Source organism: Protobothrops mucrosquamatus, unplaced genomic scaffold, assembly GCF_001527695.2.
Source record: "Protobothrops mucrosquamatus isolate PMUCROS unplaced genomic scaffold, P.Mucros_1.0 scaffold1273, whole genome shotgun sequence".
Classification (NCBI taxonomy): Eukaryota; Metazoa; Chordata; class Lepidosauria; order Squamata; family Viperidae; genus Protobothrops; species Protobothrops mucrosquamatus.
In genome coordinates this window covers 279,781-304,670 of record NW_015387479.1, presented here as the reverse complement: position 1 = coordinate 304,670, position 24,890 = coordinate 279,781, and the positions used below count along the sequence as shown (strand labels likewise).

At 38.5% G+C, this 24,890-nt stretch overlaps 1 protein-coding gene across 2 annotated transcripts in view; it reads right to left on the bottom strand.

The window, feature by feature from the left end:
- The window catches only part of PMEPA1 (prostate transmembrane protein, androgen induced 1), a 73,499-nt gene that overhangs the window by 9,466 nt on the left and 39,143 nt on the right, over nucleotides 1-24,890 (bottom strand). For both annotated transcript variants that reach the window (XM_015821204.1, XM_015821205.1), the window contains exon 2: nucleotides 202-356. In XM_015821204.1, the coding sequence (XP_015676690.1) occupies nucleotides 202-356 (155 nt within the window). The remainder of the gene's footprint in view (nucleotides 1-201; nucleotides 357-24,890) is intronic.

Sequence of the window (24,890 nt, the reverse complement as noted above, 5' to 3'; positions counted from 1 at the left end):
GAGAGAGAGAGAGAGAGAGAGAGAGAGAGAGAGAGAGAGAGAGAGGTAAGATGGCAAATGCAGCTTCAAGATGCTATGTTTGCCATTTTGTCTTTTTGGACATCTCCATCCCATCCTCGTGGACCACTATTGGTTGGATGGGTTGACAAATAGCAAAGTCTTAGCTGGTAACCATGGGAATTGGCCCCCAACCCTCCTTACCGATGACAGGTTTTCTTCTCTTCTCCGTCCTTGGCTGGGTCGATTGATGAAGGACCTTGCAGAAAGTTTGTAGTGATTCAGCAGGCACGTGATGACAACCACCATAACCATCATCACCACCACAATTATGATTATCTGCACAAACTCTAATTCCGCTATAAAAGAGAAACAAAGAGACAAAGATTGTATTTTAACAGGCCTCAATATAAACCAGAAACAGATAAATAAGAGCAAAGGAAAAATTCTGAGGATAAGAGTAGATGTTGACAACAATTAAGTCATAAGAGCACCTCAGTATTATTATTATCCCTTTGTGGGGCATGCCCTTTTTCAAGTATAAGCTTGAAAATCAGGAAAATCTCTTTACTGTCCATAAACTATTCAGGGAAGCCACTTGAGTGAACAACAACAGCTTTATATAAGGGACAAAACAATAATTTCTTTGTGTTGTCAAAAAGTGAAAGAAGAAGCACGACTTAAAAAAGGTTTGCAGTATTCTGGACAAATTCATCCCCAAAATGATTTGAAAATGGCTTTTATGCACAAACTTTCTCTACATCCCCTTGAGAGATCTCATGCAAAAGGGACATGAAACAATATTCATGTTCAAAGACACCCACAGATTAGTTGAATCTTCCAAAATATGAAAGACTAATCAAATAAGACAACTCCTCCTGGGAAAATAATATTATTAATAAATGATAACAACAATAATAAAGCTTACATCCTACAACATGACCATCAAATGACAACATCTGCCTATTCAAAGTCCTTTCAAAGGACTTGATAGGTGAATAAAAATGCCAAATCCATGGCTGACTATTTGTCGAATTGTCATCATCACTATAAAACCGAATGCCAGCAAGGAAAAGCACCAATAGTCAATTTTTGGAAAGACTGAAGAGAAAGTGGATAAAGATAAAACCTGGCAATGACCTACAACTGGAACATTAAAAAAAAAAAAGAAACTGAAGGCTTGATTTTGACTGCTCACGAGAAAACTATTGCAAAGTATTGCAATCAAGGCCAGAATTGAAAAATCATCAAATCATTCAAAGTGCATATTGTGCAAAGAAGCAGAAGAAACAGTAAATCATATATACAGCTTATGCAAACATAACACAATTGCCAAATTAATCACTGGAACATCTGTTAAAACTATCATGTGCCAGTAAGGAAAAACTGCTGGGAACACAGAGTTGAAAAAGTAGTTGAAAATCAACTGAAAGTGTGGCAAATTGATGTGGCAATATCAGAAGATAGTAAAAGTCAAAGAACTAGAAAAGATCACAAAGTATCAAAATCTTAAAATTGAAGTTGAAAGATTATGGCACATATTGGCCATGGGAGTCCCATGGCCAATTATCAGTTATCAGCAAATTATCACTTATCAGTAAACTGGATGGCATATAAAAAATTTGGACAGGACTTACAAAATCTGCACATTGACAAAATTTTCATCTGTCAATTACAAAAGGTCCCACTACTTGGATCTGCACTGCACTACACTACACTAATGCATTATGACAACCTAGACTCTTGGGAAGAACTTGATGTGTTTGAAGCCAACACCAGCTAAAGAACTGGCAGGTGTGATTTCACATGTTGTGTGCATAATAATAATAATCCACATTGACAAAATCACCACCAGTCAATTGCAAAAGGCAGCTTTATTAGGAACAGCTTACATTCTGCAATGATATCTGTAACATGATCAGACATTCACTTTTGCCTATCCCAAGTCAATTGCAAGGACTTGATAGGTGGACAAAACTGCCAAATCCAATCTGAACATCTGGCTAAATGACAAACTGTATAATAGAGATAATCATATTATAATATTAAGGGAGTCCTTGACTTACAACCACACCTGGGAACAAATTTCATAAGTTGTTGTGGTCATAAGTCAAAGTATCACATGGCCTGACGTTTTATAGTGATCATTAAACATATCACATAGTTGTTATGTGAACCATATGGTTGTAAGGGTGAAGCCATTTTATCCAATGAACATTTTTGCTGGCTTTTGCCAGAAAACTATTGCAAAGTATGATCACATGATTGCAGATGCTGCAACCAGTCATAAGTGTGAACCAGTATGCCAAATCTCCATAATGGGATCACCAGGTTGATGTAGCAGTCTTCACTTCAAGAACAAGTCATAAATAACTTTTTTTAGCCCATTGTAACTCTCAATGCTAATTAAACAATCATAAACAGTCATAAATTGAGGACCACTTGTAATACAAAATCACCATCATCATTGAAAAAAGTACCTTTATTTGGAACAGCTCACGTCCTGTGATAATACCTTTCTTATTATTAAACAACAACATCTGCCCATTTCTCTTTGGGAAGGACTCAATACAGACAAAAATGCCAAATCCAGCCTAAACATCTAGCTGACTGTGTGACCAACCATAACAACAACAACAACAACAACAACAACAACTTATATTCCAAAAATCATCACCTCAATTTTTGATCACTGATTCTCAACCAGAAAACAAACCATCTAACCTGTAACACTAAACATACAGTGTTAAAAACACTACCTGGAATATCAACTTCAAATTGGCAATTAAAAATACCTCCCTTCCTCCTCCCCCCCCCCCCAAAAAAATCACAGTCACTTTTGCAGTGAATAAATCAAGGCAACCTAGTGGAAGTGAGTAAGGAAGAAGTTGGAAGTGTGAGAATTTTTGAATTTACCAAACAAAAGATGTCATCTATTACTAAGAGGAAAGTCCACAGTTTAATCTGAAAGGGAGGCTAATCCTCTCCCCCTCTCAAATTTATTAAAGTATTGTGTAAGATTCAGGGGAGGGGATTGTTTTAATTCTGACATTCTTCTTTTGGGGTAAATACAGCATTATCCTATCACTTATTCAAGTAAGACATTGCACAAAGACAGCCTTGACTTTTTTTTTACCTAGCTGTGGCCAACCATCCATTGCACCCACCTTCTTTTCCCTATGCTTCAAGAGATTCCTTCCAGATAGTCAACTGCAGCATTCAGATGGCACCAATCCACTGAGTGACAACAGCCTGGCCAATGGAAAGGCCTCCCCCCCCACCCTGGGAGTTAGCCCACCACTGAAAATGCAGCCGCCGCTTCCAAGCTGATCCCCAGGGGTCTCCGCATGCCAGACTTCCAGACGTAATTTAATTCAAGGCTCAGTTCAGCCAGCTGGCAGAAGCAGCTTGAATGACCTGAGCTGGCACAAAAGTGTCTCACAAAGGGAGGCAGGAGGAGAGGAAGATGTACAAAGCTGTCAAGGAAACAAGAGCAATCAACAACAGGCTACTCGGAGAGTTTGAGGGAGAAGAAGAGAGGACACACAAGCCCTAGGCAGAAATAAGTCCGGAGTTTTCCATTCACAAATGGACAAGGGCAGAAGCTGATGCCTGAGATATCCATATCTGGCAGGTTTAGTTTAGGGAGGAAGCTAATGCTGTCCCAATCAAGCTCTCTGTCCTGCCCAAGGATCAGGACTCCGTGAAGCCCAACAGATGTTTTATGGTTCTCCAAGTGGAATGGAGCAATTGCTCTTTCCCTTGGAGATGGTATGTTGAAGGGAGCTAATAAGGGTCCAGATCTAAATTGGGCTCATATTGGGCACGCTGGCTGAGGAATTCTGGGAGTTGAAGTCCAGGAGTCATAAAAGGGCCAAGTTTGAAGACCCCTGGTGTAGCTCAATGTTTCTCAAAATTGGCAACTTAAGGCCAGCTGGCTGGCTGGGGAATTCTTCAACTCCACATGTCTTAAGTTGCCAAATTTGAGAAGTACTGGTATAGATGAAGTGTAATCGGAAGCTGTACATATTTTGATTACTTGGTTTCTTTAATACAATTACTATGGGGTGCATGTGTGTGTATATGTGGGGGTGAGACAGAAGGAAAGATTGAAATGAGGAAGGCTGGTCAGTCAAAAGGATCACAACAACATTGGGAAGACATTTCTCCTCCACTTCCAGGTATAATTTTAAATAAGACACACTATCTCTGGGTCGCAAAAATCTGGATGACCATTTGAGGGCAGCATAGATACAGGACATTCTGACTCCTTGCTTCCGCCTAGATCTTACAGCCTAGATCAGGCATGTCAAACTCCCGACGTCACGTGATGTCGCGCAACGTATCAGAGCTTTTTTGCCATTGCCGGCAATGGGATGGGCATGGCTCCGGTATGATGAAACCGGCCCGTGGGCCGGCAGTTTGACACCCCTGGCCTAGATGTATGCTCCCAAAACTAAACATTTTAAGAGTTGTTATCTGATGAGTAGTCGGTGGCTTCATAGTCTGTACTGGAGATCAGTGGAGGCAGATCCATGCTTCATACATGTTACATAGAGGTAGTTAGAGTTCACACTGTACACATGGCACAGATCTCTATCTTAAATAAAGGCTTCAATGAGCCAGACTTGGCATATGATTGTTGAATGTCTGCAATGAGTGTCTTTAAAATTTTATCCCTGCTTGTTCTATTCCAGCCCCATATCCCTCGACCGTGACCTCCGCTGTGATCAGCAAGCTGGCTATTTTAAGAGTGGACATACACTTCAGCCCTGCTGGCCTCTCTGTTCTGCGGATCTCTCCCCACATCAGGCTGCTTCTCCTCCTATCACCTGGCTGAGTGAAGGGTTTCCCCTGGCTGCTGAATTCCTCACAACAGCTGCCACAATTAGCAAGGTTGAGCAACTGACATTTCACTCCCCTGCATTTAGAAGGCCTGTGAACATGCTGTGACATCACTGTCTACCCTCAAGGCCTGCTACAGCAAAATTATTTTTCCATCCTGGGAATGACACAGAACCTGCACTGGAGTTTCCTGGATTGGCCTGTGGACAAACCGCTCTCAGCTACCCTAGTTTTTAGCCCAGTTCTAAAATCTTAGACGTTCAGGGCCAATGAAAGCAAAAGAGAGGCTGGGAAAATAGCCTACACCTGCTTGTAACTGTGGAGCAGCCAGTCCTGCCAATTTAAAGCACCTTCAGATCTACTGCAAGCATCCCAAATAATTGTGAATCATATATTCAGCAGTTACGGAGGGAGGATACAAAAACTCAAGATAGCAAGCACAGCTGGGCAATTTAAACCCCACCCTTTTTTTAAAGGTGCAAGATGTGCATGATACATGTGGAACAAAAGTGAGGCTTCAATCACATCCTTGAGGCAGCCAACTTGACCTTTTTGACACCCCTGCTTAGCTCTCTAAAAACTTTTATTTAACACTGCATTAATTAATTAGGATTCAACATCACTGATTCTCTTCTGGCAAACTAGCTGAAAACAACACGAAAAGGGACATACGATGTTTTCAGTGTTTTTCGGTTTATTGCAGGCAAGTACTCTGCTCTTTTTGTAATCATGAAGATATGTCTCAAAGCAGTTCAGAATAAAAACAATAAAACGACAGTCATGCAGAAATCATCGCCTCCCATAAGATATTGTACAATAAAACATCTCCTATGACCTAACACACGTGCACACACATATGACACACATTGCAGAGAAATGTAAATAGATTTAGTCCATGGGATTAAACAATCTAGTTATATGACTGGGGTTTTTTTGAAAAAAAAACAACTGCAACCCAAACATACTGCACTGATACTCAAAAGAGGAAAGGCAAGCTACACTTTGTAAAGTGGGGTGCTAAACCTTAATCCTACAAATTCTCCTATGCGTTAGTTCTCATCTATTTCTTTTAATTTCAGACAGATGCTTCCTGTAGCTCAGATCAACTCATTCACATAATCTGTTGATTCTCAGATATTTCTCTGCTTTCCTTAATATCTCCAACTTTAGAACCACAAGTCTACTTTAATTAAGTGGCATGAGGAGATATATCGTGGATTGGGGAAAGTTAAATCTTCTTTTCCCTATCCACTCTGCTTAGAGGTGGGGGGGGAGCCACCCAGTGCCAACGAGAGCCTGAAGGAAGCCTAATTTGCCATGGTCCAACGAAGGAGGGAGATCTACCCAGCAACAGTATAAAACAATTTGCCATTCGGTGATGCCTCCCAAGTTTTAAGCGAGGGTATTAGCCCCCCTCTTCAACTGAGGATCATGCTGTGCGCGCATTGTTCCCTACCCTCTCCATCCACAACACAAACTCTCACAGCTGATTGTCTGAAAGGCTTGTATATAAACAGAGCCACTCCAAAAATGGGGTGCGGCAGAGTGGGGAAGAAGGTTGGGCTGTCTCTTTGTCCTGCAATGAGATATATGTCCGAAAAGGGTGGTGCGATTGGCATCCAGGACTGAGCAGCGCAACTAGGCTGAGTGACAACAAAGCTGGGTCACACTGTTCCATTCAAATGTTTACTCCCTTGAGGAGGGATTGGGGGGGGGTCAATGGCTCCTTTTGTAAGCAGCCTAGTAGCAGTACTGCCTTGCCAAAAGACCCCAGGGTGATGTCTTTGGGCCTTTGTTTCAGGGCAGCCAGGAGGAGGTCAAAGGTCACAGAAAGCCAACCAGGGGTGGGGGGAAGACAACAATCTCCTTGTGTTGGCTGTTTTCACCCCTTCCCGGCTGGCTAAGGGCTAGACAGGTTTAGGCACTCTGGCAGACAGATAGCGCATCCTCAGCTTTTCACAGTCACACCACACACCCGGTGCTGCAGAGCACTTAGGACCCTCTGCCTGGTGCCTGAGATGGGGTGGGGGGGGGCAGGATAAATTCTCTGAATAGTCCATGGAATGGATTCTTTGTCCCTCCTCTTCAACTCACCCATTTTATAACCCAAAGACTGAGATTCATTCACCCAACCCACTTAAACCAGGTCACCTAAAGCAGCTGCATTGCCCTATATACTAAGCATAGTTACTGTTAATCTTGGTTAGTGGAGGAGTGGCTAAGCGTGATGTGCAAATGCAGCCCTCTGGGTATTTCAAGCTATTGTTTATATGCAGAAGATATGTTAATATGGAAAAGAGTAAAGCATGTTTAGTGAATCACATCAATTTGTGTGTGTTTGTGTATCTTCCTCCTTGAGTAAATATATACCAATCACATACTCTGCTCTCTCCTTCCAGTTCTGCTATTTATATATACAGAATATCCTGTCAAGAAAGATTTTCAAGGGATTCTTTCTCCCCTTCCCTACTTGGGAAATCTCATGGTTTTTAAATATATATATAAAGCATGTCTAGAGTTGCCTGATTAATATTGTGATCGCATGCTTTTTCATTATGCAAAAAGGAAAGTAAAGAAAAAGACACTACGACCCGTAATTTCCACTGGGTATTCTTAGAAAACTTAGATTATGTACCCTCCAAACATTTGTCAGCATTAGCAGAAGGAACCGCACCATGTTGCAGGGAAAACAAACACGGATGGTTTACATTAAGTAAATGATATACAGAATAAGCAGTAGAAGTAAATAGCTTCCACTGGAATCAACAGCTGGCAAGTCTCACAAATTAAATTCCAAATGCACACCTCTGTCATTGCAGTACGCTCTATTGTATGTGCGGCTCCCTTTAAAGACTGCAGCTGGTGTAAAATGCAGTGGCCTATTCATGCATGGGGAAGAACTGGCAATATTGTATGAGACCAGTTTCGCAAATACTGTACAGCAGGGGTGTCCAATCTTGACAACTTGAATACCTGTGGACGTCAACTCCCAGAAATCCTCACCCAGCCATGGTGCCTGAGGAATTCTGAGAGTTGGAAGTCCACAACTCTTAAAGATGTCAATGTTGTTCACTCCTGCTGTACAGTATTGCATTGGCTTCCCATAGCCTTTGGGGACAGTGCAAAGATCTGTTTTTAAGGCTGGGTGCTCGGGAACCTGCAAAATTACCTTCTTTAGGCAGAACCAGCCTGAGCAGTTCATTTGTTTCAAACAGGTATATGAAATCAGGAAGCAGAATTAGGTTTCTGTATATGCCCCATTGCTATATAATCGCTCACCTCTGGAGAGCTGGATTGCACCCTAATAGCACTTCAGAGGGCTGTCAAAACTGAGGATTTTTCTGCAGAGGATAAAATTTATGTAAAGTAATGGGGGAATCTGTTTATTTGGGCAAAAAGTCGTTGGGAGTGCTATCCCTCTGCTCACAATTAAAGTTCAGAGTGAAATGATAGCATTCTGATATAACTGTGCCATAGATCGACCTCTTCTGGGATAGCCTAAGACCTTTTAAGTATCTCTCCCCAAAGCTTAACAGACCTCCAGGATTTCAAGTGAAGAACAACTTGCAATGTTTTTGGAATCACAGGAGCTGAAACAGAAATAAGTTGGCTCATGTGCTAAAAAGAGATATCACAAGATCACAGATGTGAAGCACACTTTTGTGAGGGGTGGAAAGAGCATTTGAGGAAACACGCATGGTACGACATCCTTCTTTTCACTCCCACTAGAGCAGTGTTTCTCAACCTTGGCAACTTGAAGCTGTGAGGACATCAATTCCTAGAAATCCCCAGCCAGCCTTGCTGGCTGGGGAATTCTGGGAACTGAAATCCACACAGTTTCAAGCTGCCAAGGTTGAAAAACAAAGCACTGAAGTGATTTTTCAGTGATGGCGCCCTATGTATAGACTATGCTGTTCACATTAGGGCGAATGAAATGTTTTAATTCCAACTAAAACTGTATTAAACCCATGCATATGAATTATTCTGTCACTGCTTAAGCTTACTGGTATGTTTCTTATAATGATTTTAGTAGTGCCACTATATTGAAGTTGTGTAATCTTATTGTTTTAAAGAGACGTTGCTTTCAAATAGTTGACATTAATGGCTAGCCTACAGTCAAAATGTCAAAAGGGCTGCAAAGCAGATAAGAGGAAAAAATGATAAAAACCTGCACTTTCAAATAAAGTTCTGGAATTTTACACTGTGGATATGATAGAAAAGGTACTGGATTTCAGAATAAAGATATGAAAAGCCAATAACCAATTGACTACTTGATTGAAAAAATAACATATTTTGTTTTAACAATTCTAGTAGTTCTAGAACTAAATTATCATCCGATCAATGATATTGTTCCATACTGTATTCTGACACTTAATGCTGAAGAAGACTTTTCTTGATCTCCCCATTCAGACACCATTCAAATGTATTCATCTGAATGCATTATTAAGTTTACAAGAAGGAAGATGAGTTAGAGTATAAGCGAGCATCCTTATTTCAACATTTTGTCTTAGTAAACATTGCCAATCAGTTTCTGGTCTTACCATATTTCTATACATGACTGCATTTCTATATACACACCCATTTAGAATAGAATAAAAAGCAAGACACAAGAGATAAACATTAAAAAAGAAAACCCCCAGAAATTACAAAATCCAAATTTAGCTTTAAAATATAAGCAATTTGTTAAAATCGAACCAAATCAATGATTTCAAAGCTGTGATCCATGACAATTTCTCACATTATGTTTTAGTCTTTAAACTCTTAATAGAATATTTTATATTTTATTTTAAATATTTGTAAAACAAAAGGACAATAAAAGCAGAAAGAGAAAAACTGACACAACAACCACACCTGATGATGTGTCACACTAATGCAATGTAGAACATTCTCATCTCATTCTGACCTCATCCTATCCCAGGGCCTGGGAGAAGACCCAGGTCTTATGTGCTTTCCAGAAGGATAAGAGAGTTGGAACCTGTTGAATCGCCAGGGGAAGAGTGTTCCGTAGGGCAGGGCTGGTGAACAAATGAATAGCCTTCAACCGATCATGGAAAATGGCTTAAGCCCCAAGACCACCACTGTAAACTTTGCTTCTTTGGGAGAAGAAGATTGCTGCTATAGATTGCCCATGGTGCAAACAATGTCAATCATCCCATAGGGTCAGGTTTGATGACTCCTTGCCAAGTTAGCTAGATTTACCAGGGTAGTCCAAGTCAATGAATGTTTCCCCCAAGGAAAGTGCATTATATTCAAGGCTGGCTAACTTCTTTTGACAGCTGAGGCAGAAAAATCTCATAAAATTCTGTTCCTATAAGTAAATACAATAATAATGTAATAACTAATAATTTGCTGCTCTTTCATGACAAATGCCTGAGTAACTGCTGAGGGACTATATCCACAGACTCTCCCTGTTATTATTTAGCTTCAACCCTCTTTTCATTGTTTTCTTCCATGATGAACTGGTCTCATGTTACACAATTGTGGTAGCATCACTTTCTATTTAAAAAATTCAAAACCTTGTTGTTATCTTCCACCTTATACCAATAGGTGAATCTTTTTCAAAAGCAAAGAACTCATAACAGGAGAGATAACAGCACCCCAACACACAAATAGAAAGACCCTTCGGGCTATAATTTACAGGCAGGGGAAAGACAGAACTGATTTTTTGATTTCATTTTCATTTCATTAATTATATTTTCACAATGTTTTTGGCATACAAAAGGCCAAATCCACCTGGTTAATGGTTAATGTGGACCACTAGTTAAACACGAATGGAGAGAATAATGCCCTCCCCCCAAAATCAACCTAGTAGCACTTTGCAACAATTGCTGTATAAAAAAGCAAACTTTTAAGAAATGAAACAAAGCACATGAATTTATCATTCAATTAATTCATATTATATATGTATGTGTGTATATGTCTCTGTGTGCGCACACGCATATATAAGAGATACAGACACACATGCACACACACACCGCCCACATACCTTTTTGTAAAAAAAAAAAATTATGTATTTGGGTTCCTAATCATTGTCACTTTTCAATTAGAGAAGACCTCATTCCATTTTTCCCTGCAATTTTCCCCAGGGAAAGATGATGGATGAAACAAGCTTTATGAGACAGGCAAATGTGGCATCGAAATGCAAAGTAAGGTCACATTAATTTAATTTAGCATAATTTTTATTCCTGAATATATTTCAGGCCCACATTCAGATACTGCGTGGAAATGACACAACCTGCTTCTTTGTATTTTCTGTCTAGACAAACACAGACATGCTGGGAATCTAGACAGTGGGAAAAGGGAGCAATGCATAGATTTGCTTTTGTAAATAAATTTTTTTTCGCACATTCCTATAAGCATTATCAGTTTCAAGAACCAAATGAAAACACTCATCTATCACTAAGGGGCTGCCAGCACTGATATAATTGTCTCAGGAGTTTGTGCAACCGCCAGTTTTCTTCAATTATGGCTGTAAACCTCAAACCGCTTTGCTCCAGTGAGACATAATGAGGCTTTCACAGAAATTGTGGTTCTTTACTGCTTAACACCACACCGGTTGCAACTCTTTACTGTTGCAATGGACAGCTTGAAAAAGACTGAGCTGTATGTTGCATCAAGGGGCCACCGCACTTCAGGACAAGGTGGTATAAAAACTCAGCTCCTCAAAAACTATTTGTCTGCTTTTCAAGATTCTTCACTAATTTCTGGGTGAAATGAATTTGCTCTCCAAAATGCTCATGATAGCTTCAGAGATGTTTGCAGGGAGAGGCAAATAATGAGATCACCAGTATGCTGCAAGCTCAACTCCCTTTGTATGCATGTTGTGATGTGACCCACACTTCAAAAGGAACGAAACTTGCCCCATGATGGTAGATATACTTCTGGATTGTCTGAAGGCAAATAACATCTGAATATTGTAGGATTTCTGGGCATTTGGAACCAATACCCAAACATCCGACAATTATTTAATAGTAGTCAACATTTTGTTGGTTCCAAAGATGCAGTCAACATTTGACAGGGCCTGACAGGTTAACAATCGGTATTTGACACTACTCATCAGCAGAGTTACAGTAACAGCCAATATGGCATGTCGCAGTATCTGACATGTTTCAATCAGCTTCACTTTGTCTTCCAGTAAATTTACAGGAGCACTGAACACTTTTCATTTTAACACAATTTTATTAACCAGGAAGCATCCCTTGAAGAGGGAGAAAAGTACAAAGTGCTGAAATAAAAACATCTGATGACAACTTCCTGCTTTCAACTTCAAATGGTGATTCAATATAAAATGTTGAAACAGAGTCATAAATATTTGTACAGCTAGCAAATCCTATTTAAACTCTGGAATGTGTTTGGATAAAAGTGCTAATGGCTTGTTTTGAAATATTAAGCTTTACTAGCATTAGTATCTTCGCTGCATGGTAAATGAGCACTGGTTTAGTGGAGAAAAATAAAATAAAAATACATATCTAAGGATGAAAAAAAGGAACCACTGCTATAGACGTTTTCATGTTTGGTCACCTGGAGGTAACCCTCACTTATATTAGCTATGTGCTGTGTGTGACTGCACAATGATGTGGTACATATTACACTATGGAAGAAAGTAGTTGTATTTGGCATGGATATTAAGGAGATCGTCAATGAGAATAGGCTGAAGGAACTTGGGGTGTTTAGTCTATATCTCTGGAGGTTTTTAAGAAGTGGTTGGACAGCTATCACTTAAAGTTAAATTATTTTGTAGATTATTCCTTTGTAACTCTACAGTTCTGTGATTCTATGAAAACACAGAAAACAAACATGTATCTGAGGTTCACATTCCAGAACAGTTTTACACTAAGGCAATGATAGCCAAGAGGGTGGGTTGAACATATTAAAGTAGGAATTATTGAGGCTGGCTGAGCCTAAAATACTGGTTTCCAAAATGGAAACAAAAAAGTGGTATGCATCCAAAATGCAATACACTCTATACTACCCTATTGCTCACAACCCAGGCAGTTTACACAATAAAAATAAAACATCATACAGTATTCAATAACTTTACAGATGCAACCCAGGCTCATTATCCATGACAAGAGCCCATTAGAAAAAGATGATTTTTACCACTTTGTGAAATTTTTAGAATCCTACCATTCTAGAATAATAGAATATTTGGAAAGTCTGGGGAAGATTTAGAAGTATTTGGGCTCAGTGTGTTAAAAAAAATAATGATCTTACCCTATGAAATTAATTCCCCCCCCCCCCCCCGAGCTAGGTATAATCCCAAGTCATGGTTTCTGTAACTATGTTTCATTCATCAAGTCAAAAACAGCTAGATTCACATATGAGGCTAAATTAAAGACCAGGACTTATGTCAATGTTTTGCAACTTTTAAGATGTGCAGACTGAGAGTTGAAGTCCACACATTTTAAAGATGCCAAGGTTGAGAAATACTGGCTTATGCTGATGGCTTCCCAGAATAATAAAACCCACAAACTAATCAATTGATTAGTGATTTCCAGAGGGCTGCAGGAGTCTATTCAGAAAAAAATTAGGTTGCAGCAGATCTTGTTGAAAAAACTACAAGGACTTGTCCAGGCAGTCGTGGTAGTCAAGAATCACTGAAGGGCACCAAAAATAAACAGTAGGGACCCACCAACTCCCTTTGTCCACTGTAATTTCAGGCTGGGGAGTGGGTTTCAAGATTGGGAATGGAAGCAAGATATGTTGGAGATATTTCAGTACAATGAAATGCACATAAATTGTGTCACAAAACTTTAGCCTCTTGATGTCAAATTTCGCTGCACAATTGCAAAATGCTAATTAGTAACAATGGCTGGGCTGGATGGCTAGAGTGTCCTCACCGCCCTCATGGCTTCAATGAATCATGCACTTACAAAAGAAGTAAGGAGATGTTTCTGGGTACCTCCTGAGCCCTGGATTTCATTTTCACCACCCTTTCATGGAAAGGCTGAACCAAGATTTACTAAACTACGGTTTACTAAATAACTTATAATGGGCTAGGCTTGAATTCAAATTTGGGTATTATAATTTAAAGTGATATATAACCTTAGCTCCAAATTCTTTCCCAGATGTCTTCATGTTGGCAGCTAATTCAGATGGGAATGACCTAATGTGCTCTTACTACAGTTAAAAGCTTTGCAATCAGAATTCCTAGTCAATCCACAGCAAGTGACTCAGAACAACTTGACACATCACAAGATATTTTCTTAACCACTTTTGCTCTAAACTGAACCATGCTGCCCATTTCCTGGTCCTCTGGATAACTAAGACAAACTACAGAATGCTGGTTGAATTGGAAATCTTTGCCATGTTTCTATTTTCAGTTCCCAATCCAGCTGTTCTGTTTTGTTTCAGTGTTTTTAATTACACTTTTGAAAAATAAATCCAGGCAATTCTAGAAACCATTACAAAACCAGCTTCGGTTACAAACCTGTGTACTCTTTGATGCTGCAACTTTGTATTGCTAAATAAGAAGAGCAAAATATATTTCCTCCGTCAATACAAAACTGGTCTACTAAATCATTCCTCCTCCTCCTCCTCAACCAGGCACATATATTTGCTGGCTAACAACCAAGTATGTGCAAGATCCAGTCATGTCTGGACTCCTGGCTGCCCACGAAGGCATGAGGGCGGGGGAGTGTCTCAAATTTATGAAAATCTAATCTTGTTACCCAGAGCAATCTGGGTGATAAGCCGGGAGTGATTCATTGTCATTCCCACCATCAGGTCCCATGTGACTGACTTGCAATGGGCATACAATTTTATTTATCTCGGTTCCAAGCACCAGCCAGGCAAGGTTTCCTCCTAATTGGAATGAAGACTTGCTGCTTTATAAATGTAGGCCTGAAAGGCTGAACCAGAAAGGAACCACTTTGAAACGGGAGACCAGTTCCTTCAAGTGGCTTAGCTGTGACCATTGGCAGCTGAAAGAAAAACAGACAAAATCTGTTTCTTTCACCAAAATATCTATTCATTTTCAAAGTGAAGACTAAGCTCAGTTGCTGTTTCTCCAACTGTCAAAGAATACTGTTCTTGCTATTCAGATGAAAACGTGCTCCTTGTAAGAGCAAAAGAGAGCCAGTTTGGTTTAGTGGTGAGACTGTGGAGTGCTAGTCCTGCCTAAGGCCTGAAAGCTGGCTCGGTGACTTTGGGCCAGCCACTCTCCCTCCAACCCATCTCACAGGGTGGTTGTTGTTATTGAAAATAAGAGGAGGAAGGAATATTAGGTATGTTTCCCGCCTTATTTATAAAGCCAGAGTTCTATTTATAAATAGTTATCTATAAAAATGTGGGTTAAAACAATCTTTAAAAAATTATAAAAAATATTCAAAGTCCAGAGTCATTCATTGTCATTCCTAATACAAAGATTTACATGCAATTTACATGCCATATGCAATGTAAATGCAACCTACAGTGACATATTTCTTACCTTTCTATTTAAAAAGTGCTGCATGAAATGCCCAGAAGTATACTCATATTGCACTCCAACATACACACCCCAGGAGCTGATAAGGCTACTGGGTTTATGCATTACACTAAACAATGGAATATTGAACCAAGCCTTGTTATGTTAGTTTTGCATAATTGTGATCTGCAGCAGACAATGCTGCCAAACTGTGCCATTGTTTAATAACCATAATGGCTGAATCCACATATCCATATTGTAGTTTAGTGTGATGTGAGAATCTAGTTAGTGGCTAATCTAGGTCCACAGAATGAAGACACACGCACATACAAAGAAAGTAAGAAAAAAAAGAAAAAGAGAAAAGAGAAAAAATACAATTATGTCCTCTGCCATTCTTTCTATTGAGCAATTATCATCTTAGTCTTTCCAATCAATCAATCAATCAATCAGAATAGAGTTGGAGGGGACCTTGGAGTTCTTCCATTGTAGATACAGAGTGAACTTTCCCCAACTTGCTGGGTTGTGACTCTTATCATCCCACCCAGTGTGGCCATTGGGAGTTTCAGATCAACACATCTAGATAATTTTCAGAGTAGAAAGTTGGTTTCCATGAAGCTCTTGTTTGTTACTAAGCTGGATCAAACTCAAGCAAAACAACCTGCCTCCAGAAGCGGTGAATGCTCCAACACTGGAAGTTTTTAAGAAGAAACTGGACAGCCATTTGTCCGAAATGGTATAGGGTTTCCTGCCTGAGCAGGGGGTTGGACTAGATGACCTCCAAGGTCCCTTCTATCATCATCATCATCATCATCATCATCATCATTATTATTATTATTATTATTATTATTATTATTATTATTATTATTATTATTATTATTATTATTATTATTATTATTATTATCTGTCAGACGTTTTCCAGGTCAGATGGGAATTCCATAGTTGTTCAACAGAAGAACTGAACCAGGGAATATCTACATCCAAATTAAGAGCAACATTCTCCCAATTCAGGTGCTGACACTGGAAGAATGAAACCAAATGAGATAGATGTAGTTGAAGACCAAGGCAGAATTTTAGTAGCAACTCTTTCCCAAAGCCCTTGATACAGCCTGACTCAGAAATTTGTTCATCTTTAATTTATCAGGTACCTGAGAAATCTAATCTCTTGCCACCTTGAAGAAACTGTTTAAAATTAAGATCTGTTCCTATCATTGACAGCAAGATCTAATACAAGAAAATAATTCCAATTTTCTGTAAATTCTCTGTCCTCTTCACAGATCCTTTCACAGTTAGCTAGCTGATTGTTTCACTGACTGATTTATAAGTCTCACCTCAGAAAGATCCAGTAATGTTTTTTTTTCTTTCTAAACTATGGGGGAAATAAATTCATTGGTTATTTTTACATATCTGGCAATTAATTCCTCACATTCTTCTACCTGCGCTATTATTTACCTTATTATTAATTCATATTGGTTTTACTGAGGATTTCCCCCCTTCTTCTCTTTTAATCTCATTTGTGTAAGACTTGCATTACTTTTTGTGGTTTCCTTGACTTTGCTAATTTAACCATGCTGGCATCTGGTGGATGTGTATAGTTCTCTCTTCTCTTTCTGCAACCTCAAAAGTGTCCCCACTTTGCTGAAGTAATTGTGTTGTAGTTCTTCAGAGTGCATTCTCTGGTATCCTCCCTTTTTCTCTAATATACAGCAAGTCCACTACTAATCTGGCAAAACATTCCTAAAAACCAGGAAATGAGTCACTTGAACAAGGAATGTGTTTGCCTGTTAAATCTTGGAAATTTGTAATAATTCCCTGTATTTGGATGGATGTAGCTCAGCAACTGGGCACATGGAATGGAAACTGCATTGCAGAAGCTGCTCCATTATTATATAACCAGCAAACCAGAACAATTGGTCAAAGAAAGTGCAAGAAGAAAGATGCCAATAAGTAAAAAGGATGGAAATAGCAAGGACTAGAAGAACCAGAGAACCCTGCTTTAAAAGGGCAGAGGGTTGAGTTGTATGCTAACATTTCCCCTAAATTATCTAGGTACCCCAATGCAATTTTGCCTGACATTCCACAAAAGGTCTTGAAGAAACTCAGTACCTTTCGGCTAAATAAATACAGTAGATGGGTAGGCAACATGGGACTGGACTGGAGGCTAAAGCATATAAGGAACGGTTGCTGGAATTGGGTATGTCTAGTTTAATGAAGAGAAGGACGAGGGGGGACATGATAGCAGTGTTCCAGTATCTCAGGGGCTGCCATAAAGAAGAGGGAGTCAAGCTATTTTCCAAAGCGGCTGAAGACAGGACAAGAAACAACGGATGGAAACTAATCAAGGAGAGAAGCAACCTAGAACTAAGGAGAAATTTCCTGACAGTTAGAACAATTAACCAGTGGAACAACCTGCCTCCAGAAGCGGTGAATGCTCCAACACTGGAAGTTTTTAAGAAGAGACTGGAGAGCCATTTGTCCGAAATGGTATAGGGTTTCCTGCTTGAGCAGGGGGTTGGACTAGATGACCTCCAAGGTCCCTCCCAAGTTGTTTTTTTATTTTTATTATTATTATTATTATTATTATTATTGTTATTGTTATTGTTATTGTTATCCAGTGCTTTTTTGTAAAAAAAAAAAAAGGTGCCAGAACTCACACATGTTATACAACCCGCCTTGTCTACCCTACAAGGTTCAATCCAGAAAAGGTGCCGGAACTCTGTTCTGGGCATTCTATGAGAAAAAAAGCCCTGTTATTATCTATAGAATACAATTTTAAATCAGTACCAGCGTTGATTATTCCAGTATACTCTAACACTGGTGGCTTGTTGCTTGAGCAGAACAACTTCTGGGTTAAGCACCAACACCTATGTTGAATTCCAGAGATTATACTAGATAGACTAGGGAAGAAAAGCAAAGGGATAAAAGGATTACAGAGGATTTACAAAATCTACATGAGTTGTAGAATTGGACAGATAAATGGGAGCTTCCTATGATTTAGGAGAGGAACTGATAACCCAGCTGAAGTTCCCTGAAGCAGTGTTTCTCAACCTCAGCATCTCTAACTTGTATGGACTTGAATTCCCAGAATTCCCCAGCTGGAATGCTGGGAATTGAAGTCCATACATCTTAACAGTTGTCAAAGTTGAGAAAGGCTGCTCTGGAAAATACATCCTTCAGTTTTCCAGCAAGAGAATGGGGGAGATGAGCAAAACTCTATGCCAATATATATTTACATATATATGTAAATTTTAGAGATACATGTAAAATAATGAAAAGCAGACCCAGGGATATCTGTCAAGGTTCTACCAATCTGCTAGTGCCTGCTCAAGATTCTTCTTTGAATGCCACATTTATACACATATGGTTGTAGGTTCAAAGTAATGTATTACTCAGTATAACTTTTCAAAAAAGAATTCCAAAGTACCCAAGACAATGGTTTCCAAATCCTTTAGCTTTAACAGAAATTTCCACTTATTCTTACTTTGCAGCTGGACAATCTATAGTTGTCTAGAAATTATTAATCTATGGTATCGAACATTGTTCACCATTATTAAGTTAATGCTACAGGAAATTGTGGTTCACCATCGGCTCTGATGATCAAAGATTCTGATACAGGTGATTTTCCTCCCTAATAGGGGAAGCAAACAAACAGGTACAAAAGACAGTACTGTAGTGTTAAACCAAGTATTAAGATGCGCCTGATAATGGAAGCGGTTTAATAATAGAACCAGCTACATCAGAAAGTGCTGGACCCTTGTTCATTTGAGATGTTTAAAAAGAAGCTGGATGGTAAGGATGCTGAAGCAGTAGTTTTTTCTTTGCACCACTAAAGATAGGATTGGAATCTGTGGGTCTATAAATTCTCTACCACAAAACCTCTTCATGTCTACACCACCATGTCTACCACTACATGTGCATATCTTTGGCCGTGATGACTAGAAATTATAAGACTTGCTGTCTAAGCATACATGAAAAACACCATTACTGAAGAATTATATTTCATGTTGTAGGAATTCTGAACGAAAGTCACCTCCGAGGCAGCTGCTACAATTGTAGCCCAGGTCTTGGAATTGATAGCATAAAGCTCAGAAATTCATAACAAATGCCTATAGTTTTTCTAGAAATTGCTTACTATCACCCTGCCACCCAAACTAATATCTCCACTATCCTAAGAGATGTACTCACAGAGTAATTCAAGAAGAGAAAATAAACACTACTGAGAACTCCCAGATTCTCAAATCCACATTTTAATCTACATTCTCCATTCTTGTCTCCCATCCTCCTTCACATGAAACAAACTCTCAGACAAGCTGTTGGCAATGTTTGTCACAGAACCCTAGCATAAGTGTTGGTCGTAAGCGACAAAGACCAGGGTTTTTAAAAAATAAAAACAGCACCCTCTGACAGAATGTAAATAGAAGAAATAAAACTGATAAAATTACCAGCCCAATTTTATGAATATGAGGGATAGTGAAATACAACTGAGCGTGGTGTATAACCACTTCTGTTCCACGTTATTTATGCCCCTTAATATTTTGGTGTCCCATTTATTAATTCTGCTCCTATAACAGACAGAGTGTGTATACTATAAACAGCTGTTGAAGCTTGCTGAGTGTATGCTTCTGTATGTTGAGTGATAAGAAAAGCCATAGAAGAAGGGGAAAAAAGAACTGTACGTCCAGAAATGTCTTCTTCTCCTCCTCTTCCTTTTCCAAGAATCCCTGCTTTGTTGTCCTTACCTACCCTAAAGTTGACTCAAGGTCAAGTCCTTCAGGTTATCATGCTTGAAGTCCTTATTTAACAGGAGCACCTCTACATCAATAGGACTTCAGAGCATGGGATGCTTTGAGGATTATAACGATCACAGGCTTCTCAGGTTTCAAAAAGGTTAAATAGCAATGGGAATCATACCCCCTCAGTCAACTTTTCTATGGACCCTAAGGATATGGAAAGATAATTTGCAGTGAGGTCTATCAGAGCCAGTTCCTTTACATATACTGTGTATAATTTTTTTATTAAATATTGCTTTTTAAAAGAGGGAAAATAGAATTATTCTGTTAATACAAACTAATATAAAGAAATAAGAAAAGTAGAAAAGAAAGAACAAAGATGCAAAGTAGCTTCCAATCTTCTTATAGCAGTTATAAGTATAATTATAAATACACCTCTTACTCTATGGTTAGAACATAACTCTCTTCCTTCTATCATCTATCCTGTCTAATCATCAAACTGTAAGCTGTAAGTTCATTTTTTTTCTCTTTCACACAAAAAGTTTATAAGCGGTTTCCAGTTGACAGTATACATACATACTGCCTTTTCTCTGATTAAAAAAGTCAATTTAGCCTTGTGCATCATGTCTTCCAAACCAAGCTCCATTCTGGTTAAGTTGAGATTGGTAGCGGTCCATTACACAAAACATTCCATCGCTTCTGACCACTGTCAGTTCTTTTCTAGACACCAATCTTTAAATTTAAGAACCACAACTAAATTATTTTTCAGACCTTCTGTAATAATGCTGTTACACACAATCCCATTACCAAATAACTACTACACTCAAAACTTCTTTGAAAATCACTTAGCCCAGAGGCCTTCAAACTTGGCCCTTTTATGACTTGTGGACTTCAACTCCCAGAATTCCTCAGCCAGGCACGCTGGCTGAGGAATTCTGGGAGTTGAAGTCCACAAGTCATAAAAGGGCCAAACTTGAAGACCCCTGACTTAGCCTAACCTAGTGAAATGCAAGATTGAAGCCCAGCTGAAAGACAACCATGCGAACTCTGCTTAAATTTCTTTAATGAAGGAGAGTTTGTCACTTTCCAAGGCACTTTGTTGTTCCACTGGACATTACATATCAACAAGAATAATGTCCTAACAACTTTATTTGAAATCTCCTATCTTGTAACTAGAGCTCAGAGGTTTGAATCCAACCTTATGGAAAAATAATGCTCTATAATCCATGCCAATTTATCATCATTTAAACTATCAGAAGGCACATAAATTTATATCTAACTCAACCCAACTTGATTACTTTTATGCCTCAGATATTAAGTTTAGCAGAATGTCTAATTACTCTAGCGAGCTTCAAAGAGGCTATTAGACAAGCTTTCTGTATCTTCCTTATAAAAAAGAAGCTAATAGAAAGCAGGTAGAAAAAGATGTTTCCTCTGTTTCTTGGCCCACAGCTAAAATATTATCAACATTGCCTACTTCTGTACTTGTACCTCAAATGGAATTTGCAAGTCTTTATAATATTGACTTTGAAGCATCAGAGATATCTAATTGTGGATTTTTCTCTCCAGAGGAAAGAAATGCATAGAACATTTATGCTGCCATCAAGACAATGGTTTTATATTTTGTTTACTTGATCCATGTATCTGCACTACCATTAATAGTATATAAAATATAATCAATTATAAAATCCCGCCTCCAGGAGTTTTTAAGGGGTGATGAACATCCGCCCACATATTTGTTTCTTAATCATAAAGTCTACATTACAGAAATATATATTAATTTTATAGAGGATAAACATTTTTGTTTTTTAAGGATAACCTAATCAGATGGGCATTTTTAAATTGGCATGACCTGAAGAAATTTGTTTTCTTATAAATTCCAATAAGGAAAGTCAAGTAGACTTTTTAATTTTCTGTTTATTTGAATAAAATTAATTTGCAAATAGTCCATACCTCCTTTTTGAGATGTAAACTGCCCATTTTCAGCTTTAACCTAGTATTTTTATACAAACACAAGTCTGAACTCTCCAGAACTGAGAGAAATTTTATTGTGACAAGAGGTCGCAAACTGCAAATTCAGCCTTCTAAATGCTTTATCTACAAAATCAGAGAACTGGGAAGTGGCAAAAAAAACATACATACATACATACATACATACATACGTACAGACAGACAGACAGACAGACAGACAGACAGACAGACAACCTTTATTGTCATTTTTTACTGTGGGCACAATGGCACACATTAAAAATGAAATTTAGTTGCTTGTTCTCAAAGTGTACACACAGATAACACACATTTAAACATATTATATACAACATATGTATAGACATACACCCTTGCATATAAGTAACATATAAATATTAATCACTGTCCATCTTGAATACATAACGGAAGGACGAAGCTTTAGAGTTCACACGGTTAATACTGTACGGAACAAAACTGTGACTGAATCTGCATGTTCTGCTTCGGATACCACAGAGCCGCCTCCTCCCAGAAATTATCCACTTGTAACTGATAATGACTCCCAATCCTCACTGCTATGTAACATTTATAATGAAAGAGAATATTTTCAAATATCATGGAATTCAGTCAAGTACAACTGAAACTAATAAGATTTTAAAAGGCAGGAAAAAAGATACGAACCATTTCAACTACTTATAATAGGACTGGGAGATAGGTAGATTTGTAGATGTTATTATAATACAACTTCCAGGATTCCTTAACATTGGCTGTGCTACCTGGGGCTGCTGGGAGGTGTAGTTCAACAATACAAAACAGCTTCCTAAAACCAAATACTGTAGATTGAGCAAACAGGTCTCTTAATTTTCTAAAAAGTCAAACAGTGAGAATACCTATAACACTGTTGAACAGTTTACTAGCAGGAAAAACTTCTGGAATTAATGAGCTAAGTTATGCTGGAGTAATTCGCCTTTTCCGCCTTGTTGCTAAGTAACAAACACTTTATACTTCAGAGTTTAAGCCTTATCTTGCAGATTGTGTAATCTCCTGTCATTGCTGCTTTAGCATCTATGGTAGCATAGCAAAAGCTCCTGCACCTCTTGATTGCCCTTCTTCCTTGGATTGTAAAACAGATGACTGCCAAACTTCTGGAGTCCATCAACTATTTGGTGGATCATCTGGCTACAAGGTAGAGTCACCTTTGCAACTCAGAGTGGCACAAAACAGGTGCTCTTTGAATTTATTTCAGTTACACCAGGACGATGGGACACACTTATTAGCTTTGTCTTTCCCCATTCCTTGTAATTTTCCAGCAAAAGTCAAAGCCAATCCTGAAAATCAGACTGAACTTCTTCTCCTTGCTGTGTGAACTTAGATCTAGAGGCAATAAATCTCATGGAAACACTGTGAGATTTAGAAGAATCCTGAAATGTTTCAAAGACTTAAGGAACATCCATGAGAATAAATGGCTACCTGCTTCAGAGGTTATGTTGATAGTAAGAAGGGATAAGAGGCAAACTGCAATATTGGTGTTAGGATAGAGACTACATACCGATTGCAAGTTGCACTGTTTCTTATTCTTTATTTCTACAAATAAATAAGTGGTTCAAGTCTTAAGTTGGGTTATTTCATCTGTAGACCCCTTTTCTTCCAAGAGAATGGAGTTTCGTACATAGGAACAGCAAAACAATCTATGCCTAACAATCTGCATAAAATATTCGGCAATAAAACTAAGCTGGCTGTTTGCTTGCAGATGTTTCATTACTTATCTAGGTAATATCATCAGGGCTAGTGAGTATGGAGTTTTCTCCCTGTTTATATGCAGTGCTTTGCCCTGCTAGTTTTTGTGGGGATGTGGTTTTCTCCTTGATGGTTTTAGTACTGCCACTGAGTACTATTCATTGCAGTAATTCAGTCATGAGTTATAGACACAATATATAGGCTTATGTGTGAAACATATGTGACTTTTAATTCCAGTAGAAGAAACTGAACCTTGGCATCTTTAGTACTCTCTGAGCTTGGTTGTTTGCTTGCAGATGTTTCATTACCCAACTAGGTAACCTCATCAGTGCCTGTAAGTAATCATTAGTAACTGATGATGTTATCTAGTTGGGTAATGAAATGTCTGCAAGCAAACAACCAAGATCAGGGAGCACCAAGGACACCACATGACATTTAATTGAAAAGTATATATCTCTATACTATTGGAATACCTGAAAGATCAGCTTAGGGCTAGATTGTCATGGAGAAAATCTACATGGTTGCTAGGAATCAACAATGACTTGATGACATATAATCATATATTTATATCCTGCAATGTGGTGAGTACTTTTAATAAAAGATATAAAAAAATTAGAAAAGACTCCGAATATGTTTTTTCCTCCATCTCTAAAACACTCAGAATCCCAGAGAACAGAACTGTGCCTCATTATTCATTAGCAATAGATATTTGTACTAACTACCATTTAGGAATTTCATTTCTTGCTTGATCAAGTACTACTGAAAGAGGCAATTACTAAATTTGTTTCTAGTTATGAAAATAGATGTTTGTTATTGCCCAACCACATCTGTCTCGCCAGCAAACTGTCTGCTTCGGGTTCCCTAAATAATAAAGAAAAGGAAACAAATTCATCTTTTGGAGAGCTTTGCTCCTGCTGAGAAAAGTTAAGTCAGATGGATGACGCATATTTTTTAAACAAATAAAGTGAAAACTTTTATACAACTTTTTAAAAAGAGCACCTCTATACTGGGGAGAAGACTTTTACATCGATGAAATATCCTTCAACACAAGGAGAAAGCATCTTGTAGCATTTTTTTTTTCAATTATATGTCATCTGCCATTCCCTACACTATGATACAATAGTACAGCCCAAACTCAGGTTTAGTATTAATGAATCAAAATATTTTTAAAGCCATGGTATCCAATGCAGGATTTAAGGTTATAAAAGCTGCCT